This window comes from Sander vitreus, chromosome 13 (genome assembly GCF_031162955.1).
Source record: "Sander vitreus isolate 19-12246 chromosome 13, sanVit1, whole genome shotgun sequence".
Classification (NCBI taxonomy): domain Eukaryota; kingdom Metazoa; phylum Chordata; class Actinopteri; order Perciformes; family Percidae; genus Sander; species Sander vitreus.
In genome coordinates, this window is record NC_135867.1 from 21000723 (window position 1) to 21009988 (window position 9266).

The 9266-nt window shown below is 40.2% G+C and overlaps 1 protein-coding gene across 4 annotated transcripts; it reads left to right on the forward strand.

The window, feature by feature from the left end:
- Positions 1-8773, forward strand: LOC144528020 (protocadherin alpha-C2-like). 4 transcript variants are annotated; one of them, XM_078266421.1, is made up of 3 exons: positions 1-2606; positions 5087-5123; positions 6058-8773. In XM_078266421.1, exons 1-2 carry the CDS (start codon positions 171-173, stop codon positions 5096-5098), a joined length of 2448 nt encoding a protein of 815 aa, XP_078122547.1. In that variant the 5' UTR covers positions 1-170; the 3' UTR covers positions 5099-5123; positions 6058-8773. The 4 variants fall into 4 exon arrangements, with proteins under 4 accessions (XP_078122547.1, XP_078122548.1, XP_078122545.1 ...); XM_078266422.1 differs by having other exon boundaries at positions 6061-8773; XM_078266419.1 differs by lacking the exon at positions 5087-5123.
- The last annotated feature ends 493 nt before the right edge of the window (positions 8774-9266 follow it).

Below are 9266 nucleotides of genomic sequence, written 5' to 3' on the forward strand. Positions count from 1 at the left end.
CATTGCTGTGAGAGCCCCGCTCCTCCAGCGGTACTGTACTCACTGTGTATGGCCTACTGCAGCTACAGCTACAACTAGTAGAGGCAAGAATGACACCGGCGCTCCCCTGCATCAAGACAACCTGATCGTAAGGACGGATCTGTTTCATTTCTAGATTCAAAAATACCACAATGATGGCGCGGATCATTGCACCGTTACGGACAAGTTTTATCGCGACTGTTTTTACATTTATTGCACTATGGGGATTTGCGCTTTCCATCAATCGCTACTCTATTCCGGAGGAGATGGAAGAGGGCTCCTTTGTTGCCAACCTGGCCACAGATTTGGGTCTGGATGTTCGCAGTTTGGTGCAGCGCAGAGCAAAGCTCGATGTCATTCACAGCAAAAATTACCTTGACATCAACAAAGAAACAGGGGAGCTGGTAATACGCGAGAAGATGGACCGGGAAAGCATATGCATGACTAAAACAACCTCGTGCTTTCTGAAAATGGATGTCATACTTGAAAACCCCATTCGCATTTTTAACATCGAGTTGGAGATCATGGACATTAACGACAACGCGCCTGTGTTCCGCAGGAAGACAATGCACTTGGACATATCGGAGGCAACCCCTCCCGGTGAGAGGTTTTCATTGACAAACGCTGTGGATGCGGATGTGGGGGCGAACTCAATCAAAACCTACTATCTCAGCGAAAGCAAATACTTCAACATCGACATTCAAACTGGCAGCGATGGCTCCAAATATGTCGATCTAGTTCTGAACGGTCATTTGGACCGAGAGGAGCATGCAATCCATAATTTGATTTTAACCGCTGTGGATGGAGGGGTGCCTCCCCGCTCCGGCACTGCCAGCATCGTTATTAACGTCCTGGATATCAATGACAACGCCCCCCTGTTCAGCCAGCCGGTATTTGCAGTCAACGTTTCAGAGAGCGCAGCTGCAGGGACAGTGGTCATGACCTTAAACGCAACAGACTTGGATGAAGGCACAAACGCTCAGTTGATATATTCATACACACTGTACACCTCGGAGAAGACCCAAGAGCTCTTCTCACTTGATCCAAACTCAGGTGAGATCAAGGTGAAGGGGGTGATTGACTATGAAGAGAGTCAGAATTTTGAGATGCACATACAGGCTCAGGACAGGGGGGCCAACCCCAAGTCAGGACACTGTAAAGTCATGTTGTCCGTCACAGATCTGAATGATAACTATCCCGAGGTGACCATCAAGTCTGTGAAAAGTGCACTGACCGAGGATGTCTCTGTGGGGACCCTGATTGCTGTGGTCAGTGTTAGCGACAGGGACTCTGGAGCAAACGGCCAAGTGGAGCTCACTTTGAGTGGGCAAGAATCTTTACCGTTCCTGCTGAATAAATCCTCAGAGGGTTACTTTGAGCTGCTGGTTTCAAAGCCACTGGACAGGGAGATAATAAGCAAATATGACATCTCGCTGAGAGTGACAGACAAAGGCTCACCGCCTTTAGCCGAAACTGAAACCATCACTTTAGAGATTCTGGATGTCAATGACAACGCACCCGCGTTCTCCCAGTCCTTCTACACAATCCATGTTGTGGAGAATAATCTACCAGGGTCGTTGTTGACATCTCTAAGTGCGTTTGACCCAGATCTTAATGAGAACCAGTACTTGGTTTATTTCATAATGGAGAAGGAGATTGTTAACACATCTATGTCAATGCTGTTCTCCATAAACCCGGAGAATGGTGATCTGTATGCCCTGAAGACCTTTGACTATGAGAGAGAGAGGGAGTTCCTTTTCCACATCGAAGCTAGAGACTCTGGTGTTCCCCCGCTGAGCAGCAATGTGACAGTTCACATCATCGTCCTGGACCAAAATGACAACACGCCTCTCATAGTGTCACCATGGCGGGCGCAGGGATCTGTGGTAGAGGAGGTGATACCGAGGTCCACGGATAAGGGGCACTTAATAGCCAAAGTGATCGCCATCGATGCCGATTCTGAGCAGAACGCTAGGGTCACATATCAGCTCTTGCAGATCAGCGACGCAACCCTCTTCAGCCTGGACCAGTACAACGGTGAAATCCGGACAACAAGGATGTTCAGTTATAGAGACCCAAGACAACAGCGGCTAGTGATTGTCGCCAAAGACAACGGTCAGCCTGCACTCTCCGCCACTGTCACCATCAAGATATCAACAGTGGAACACGTCATGTCCTTTTCTGAGACCACAGAGTTGCCACTAGAGTATGATGTCTTCACAGACCTAAATCTGTACTTAGTAATCGGTTTAGGGGCTGTGTCATTTCTGCTACTGATAACCATATTGGTTATTATTGTGCTGAAGTGTCAAAAACCAAAGCCAAAGGCCATCAAGATCCCCCCAGCCAACAGAAACAGTGTGATCAGCAGAAACAGCATGATCAGCCAGAGGAGCTCCACCATCGCAGATTCCACCCTGATCTCCAGCGATGCCTACTGGTACAGTTTGTTCCTCGCAGAGACCAGGAAAGGCAAAGTGGTCGTGAGACAGCCGATCATTCCAAAAGGAGCTGGGTATTTTGTGTCCAGTATACCCAGAAGCATAGGGCCAAGTGAGACCACAGACTCCAGAGCATCCACACTGGAGGTATGTATAAATACAAAAGTAGCTGAGTGCTTACAGACAACACAGAGGGAACCAGAACATGTTGGTGAGACAACTTATTGGTTGTTATTGGTGTTCGGGGACTTACTGTAGTATAAAAAGTTCTTACATGTCATGTTTTTCCCCTGAAAGGACTACAAATGTTTTGTCGTATTTACTTTGGCTTGCATCCAACAGTAAATACGACAAAACATTTGTAGGCCTTTCAGGTAATAGTGGTTTAAAGAAGTGCCTTTACTATTGTATGCTTCCTACAATAGCACACTTTTTTATAGTTATACATAGATTTGAAATGGGTCACACATGCAAGATTAGAAAGACAATTGTCTCATTAATCATTTTGCTTCATACACACGTGATTCATTATTTTAAACATAGAGACACTTTGGGGAAACTACTGTTAATAAGATTATCCCCAAGTTGACCTTATTGTGCACAGTTTTAACTCTCCAGTGGTGGATGGACAAAAACATAAGATGTGTTTATAGAATACAATGTGATGTTACAACAGTGGTTCCCAACCTTTTTGGCTTACAAAAAAGCAGTTTTTATGTGAGGCCCCTTGACATGTTTCAGATGTGTATAAGTTGTAACATTTGCCTTCTAAACATGTCAAATGGTTTGTTTAAACAACTGTTTATGGCTTGAAAATGTCAAATTATCTTTTGATTTATCTCGTGACCATCTGGAGGGGTCCTCCAGTAGGTTGGAACACACAGACTAAGACAAATACTTAACTACCCAACTGTATATAAAGCTCTTAATATACTGTCTATGATATCAAGTTGTTAAAACTAGCTCCACCTCGACCAGCTACAAAATGAAATGCTACTGCACATTGATGCATCAGTATTCAATGCAATAATGTCATATACAGTTTAATAGTGTCAGTTACAGATGCCATGTTTTCTGCAGAGCAAGTACTTTTATTGTTGATACGTTTAAGTACATTTTGCTGCTAATACTTTTGTACTTTTTTGGGGGATTTGAATGCAGGACTTTGATTTGTACTGAAGTCAATTTTCACCGTACATTTACTAAAGGTATCAAGGATCTGAGTACATTTTCCACCACTATAACTCTCACACGTACTTTGAAATACTTTTAAATATACTGGCTGATATCACTCTGATGGCAATGAAAAGTTGTTTCTGTATAGTTCAATTGAAATATGTTGCAAATGAAAACAAGTATAGGAAAAAAATGTCATTGAGGTTGATAGTATTGGGCCTAATGAGTATTGAAAATACTGCATTAGGTCCAACATTTTTCCTTGACATTTTACTGCACAAATATATATATATATATATATATATATATATATATATATATATATATATTTATTTATATATAATGGACTGCACCTATGTCCAAAGGCAACAGAAAAGAAATCTGGGATAAAAAGTTACAACTAAGAATATAGCCATGCCGATGTTCATTATCAGCGTATTTCTAGCACAAACCATCTTACACTGGCCTTGCATAATTAGGCCAAACAAATACCCCCCAAACTGAAAATGTGCTACTGTTCGATGTCTTATGTAGTATGTAGGTCATTTATTGCAGTTGCATAACACACAATCAGAGCATAACTAGTGGGTGTAAGTGGGGGAGTACTTCAAAGAAGCCCAGACATGGAGGGGTTCTCTACGAGGACAAGAGATATCGCTGTACTGAGATGCATCATGCTCGGGGGTCTGTAGAGTCTCCAGCAGGGCATCTGCACACAGTAGACTGTACTCAGTGTAGAACCACTGAAACAGTTCCAGATGTTGTTTGTTGTTTTGTACAGCTGGACCCACAGACTAAACTGAAACAAGTTATCCACTGAAAGATTAAACAACATGAATATGCATAAATACACAGGTGCATGTGGAGTAGGGCTGCACAATATGATATGATCGTTTTTTTTTTGTTTTTTTTTAATCGTCATCGCAATATGAACTGCCGCAATATACATATTGCGTAAGGCTGCGACATATGGCAATAGACACTCAGAGATTTTCTGTGTTAGTTGAAAGAAAATATCAGCAGAGAACTACATTTTAAAATGTAACTGTCATTCTTTTTAAGTGTTAAGTTCTTTTTTAAGTGGTTAACTCAATCTTCAATTTGTTTAATAAAAGAATATTGGTAATGATTTCATTTTATTTGTTTTAAATTCAAAAAGCAATTTGTTGTATTTTAGCAGAATACTGAAAGCTGCAGAAATGCAGAACTGACTACTTTTCAATTTCTGTTTATTTATCGCAAGTAATATTGTTATCGGGATCGTTATCACATATCTCATATTTCCCTCATATCGTGCAGCCCTAATGTGGAGAGAGAGAGAGAGAGAGAGAGAGAGAGAGAGAGAGAGAGCGAGAGAGGGAGATATTTGTGTATGATGTGTATGTATTGCAAGTGTGAGTGTCTGAGTTTCACATGTAGCACTGAACTTGTCTCTTTTTTCTGTTCTGAAGTACTCAAAATGAAAGGAAGTCCATTCTACAACTGGAGGTATGCTGGTTGCTAACTACAATCTGTAGAGCCACTATTATTGTTTAAACACTTTCTATCCTTCCCTATTTGGTATACTTTCTTGGTTTGGCTCAAAAATCTGGTTTGATAAACTGTCACAGTTCCCAATGCAATTGGTCAACATATTTTCCTGATTAAATAGAGCACAATATATCCGTTTGTCCCCGGTCAGACTATTTCTCTCACAAATACAAACACTCTGTTCCAGTGCAATGCTATTGTGAGCAATTGGACAGTTTCTCAAGTACGAAAAGCGCTTACTGAGAGCCGAGATTAGAATCAAATTGGCTGCTGGTCAGACCTGTGTTATGCACATCTGGCTAGCTTGGCAGCGATTCAGGACAAAGTGATGGCACAGATATAAAAAAAAAAAAAAAGGATCAGGGAATGATTTGTCCCAAATAGTTTCTCAGCATGTAACATACCTGAGAGCACAGACTGTATCAAATATCTCCACATCCTTGCACATGAGCTATGTTAGGGCATGTTTTAAATGTATGGGAATTGTCCTATAATAATATGGAACCTATACTATTTCATTGTCCGTCTATAGTTGTAATATTGGCCCACCAAATACCAAATAGCACATTGTGATGCCTGCTTGTGCATGCTTTAATTACACCCCTATTATAGTTAATTGCTTTGTCATATTTCATTTTAGCTGTGTATGTTAGTTTGATTTCTATGGATGAGTTGGTGAAACTTCTAAATCCTCAACAACACTGATTTGAAGGAAAGAAATATAGAAAGTTATTGATTTACCCCTGATTTGAAATGTCCCTGAAACCCAATGACATGTCATTGATGGTGGCAGTAACCAGTCACAATCCACTGTTGCATGAGTGAGGACTTTCTATAAGTTTATATTGAGGTTGACTTTCTGTGTTTTCTAATTCTATGTTCTGTCTCTTAGCAGGAACCCAGAAGAGAACTGCCATGATATAATCATCTCTTCATGGGAGTCTCTGGCTGAAATTCCTCCCTGTGACTCACAAAGAAGATGTAAAACAACTGTCCTCCCTCAGTCCCTCTGCTCCAACTTACTCTTTCTCTCTAGCTCCTCCAATCCCCCATACAAACATCAACCACGAATCACCTCAGCTTTCTACCTTCTCTTTTAAGCATGGATCTGCATGATTCTACAACATGTTTAAAATATTTGGACATAGAATTGAAATCATTTATGGCAGGATATTTGGACATTTCTAGAGTTGCCTCATGTAGTAAATCATTCCCTCCTTAACGCTTTGAAACTCCTCAGTGGACACAGTTGCCTTCTCTCCAGGGTTTACGCTGTGTGCTGTAGTTCTAGAAACCATAAGTAGCTCAACATACGTAAGTCGCCATCATGCAACCTTTTCTAAGCAAGAGTTTAAAAAAACGCCTATTCACAAATACAAATGAATCAGGGTGAATATGATTCTTCCGCAAATCTGGTAAGTACTGACCTGTAGCTGGTTATGTCACTGATTCAGCCTTTGCACTTGGTGTTTATCTTTTTTGAATAATCATTTCTACTGTATTATGAGTCTTGCTGTTCAGCAAGGGTCACACTGTCAACTAGTAACTTGCCGATAAAATAATCAGTTATCTGATTTTAGATTTTTCTTCTTTTTTTTTTAACGTTTGTTGTACTCAACAGTGATGATTGTGTGAAAAGGCCAAAAAAGAATGAAAGAAAAGAAAACTGCAAAACGGAGAAAAATAACAGGAGATACATTGTTTCTCCTTTTATTTGATTGTAGATACTGTAGTCAGAGAAGCAAAAAGACTTTTAACACCGTCACTAACATCAGGTGTACAGTTTATATTTTACAGACATCTGTGCTGTTATATTTGATGGGGCACACCGTTATCTGGCTGTATTGGGGAGAATTACACTGCAATATTGGATTTCCTGAACCATGTTCAAAATCTAGCATACACTGTTTCAGCCTGTCTGCTCTTGATGGGGTGAGTGAGTGAGGGTGCATGGGGAGGTGTGTTTGCACATCCAATTTTCATATCACAAAATGGGGGTGGGGCCACAGTGGGCAGTATGTAAAACATTCACACATGATGAACAGTATTTTTTAAAACAGGGTCAAATGTCATTTCCACTTTCTTCGCAACAAGATTTTGCTTTTCACAATTATAAGCTATTAATGTCCCAATCTAATTCCAATGATAAAGCTGGCAATACAAATATGAACTGCATTAATTCATTGCACAGTGGAAATCACATTAATCGATAAAAAAAAATACAATTACGGTGGAAATCTAAAAAAAAGTATTTTACAAAAATAAAATGTAAAATGTATTAGTCTTTGCCATGGTACAAGGGAATATAAAGTCCAGGCAAGGTATTGTTTTATGAATATCCATGTTTTTATAGATATTTATGTAACTTTTAATGCGGCTTTTGTGAGCTTCTTCAAGGGCATTTTGTGTTGCATATTTGTAGTTTGGTGCATATGATGTTTTAATAGTTATATATATATATATATATAAGTTACAATTGAAACTAGAGTACTTTTCTTGACCTCAAAGGATGCGCTGTTGCACTACTGTAAAGCCCAGGACTTTCATCTCTCAGAAACAAGGAGCTCATAAGGACCACTTATTAGGGTGCTAAATGATAGAATCTAATTGGGCGAGGTTAGGATGTGGGAATGGGGAAAAGGAGAACATAGTGATTATAGTTGCAGTATTCTAGTGCTGGCTCTGCAAGTAAAAACAGCTGAACACATAGACGGTGCATAAGAAGTATTTAGCAGATGACAGCACTTTGAAATATGCACCAGATCTAAATGTGATCGCAGCACTCAGTAATGCAGTAAAAATACAATATTTCTAGAAGTATCGAGCTACATATTCTGAGTCAATGAAATCTAACCTCTCTCTCTTCCTCTCCTACTGTTGCCTGGTGTTGGTGGTACACCAGGCTTTTCCAGACATAAACGCAGCTGGCTGTCTGTCTGTCAGACTGAAGATGTCACATAATGAGGGATCTCTTGCTGTGGAGTACATGTTATGTGTGCAATCAATGCCTGAACCGTTTGATTCCAACAGTGTTTAAAGAATCAATGAATTGCACATGTGATGAGCTCCTTGCGTGCCTTCTGCATTGTAAAAGATATATGTGACATGTCATACAATATTACAAATTACAGTTACAGTACCCCAATGATTAAATACCTTGATAGCTAAGGCGTTGTTGGATACGGGCTCAGTCTTTTGGCTTCAGAGCGAATGTTCTACTGAGAACCGGTAAATGCATTTACTATAAATCGAACTGCTTTATACTTTGTGTTTTTTATACAGTAGACTTTTTTGATATCTTCTGTATTCACTGTGATCAAATTGCACAGGAGGTGCTTGTGCTTGGTATAGTATTAGTGTGTTATTTCTCATGTGTGGACACAGCTCAGTTTTTCCTCTGCTAATTTGCCAGTCAGATTGTACAGTATGCTTCGAGAGCTGCATCAAACCTGATCTAGTTCCATCTCACTCAGCGGATCAAAGACAGAATGGGAGAGAATGGTATTGCTTTATTTACAAGTCTAGTTAATTGTCGAGTTTTGATGTTGCTTATTTGGCTTATATGTTCTGCCTGATCATGCTAGTTTGAATAAAGCTTTTTAATCTGTCTTTCTGTTGTGTCTGTGATGAAAAATGAAGCAGAGTTATCAAAAATGACTTCTGCAATGTGACACACTTGCTTAATTTCTCTCTATTTCTCTCCCCCCTCTACCTCTGCCCCCCCTCTCTGTATTTCTCTCTCTTCTCCTGCTCCCTCTTTCTCTCCCTCTCTTTGAAATTCCCTTGCATACACACATTTTGACCCAGTTTCTCTGTATACCGCTTTGTACTAATTCTTGGAAATTAAAAACCAAATAAAGGAGATGTGCCTGCAGTTCAAATCGTGAAGCAGAGAAATAATAGCTTTGTCAGGATTAGTAAAAGCCTAGAGACAAATTGCATAGTCTGCTCTTCACTGTGACCACACATGGCTTTCAGCTTGCAGTCCTACAGGACACTGACGTATGAGGGACCCATGAATGTGTTTGATCTGAAGCAATTCCCATTATAATTATGGGCATCAGGTCTGTCTACTTTGGCAATATTATTATTAGAGTCAGT

Coding starts and splice junctions, on each gene's coding strand:
- LOC144528020 (XM_078266419.1), top strand. CDS start 171: ATGATGGCGCGGATCATTGCACCGTTACGGACAAGTTTTATCGCGACT. Junction 2,607..6,057: donor CCAGAGCATCCACACTGGAG/GTATGTATAAAT, acceptor TCTGTCTCTTAG/CAGGAACCCAGAAGAGAACT.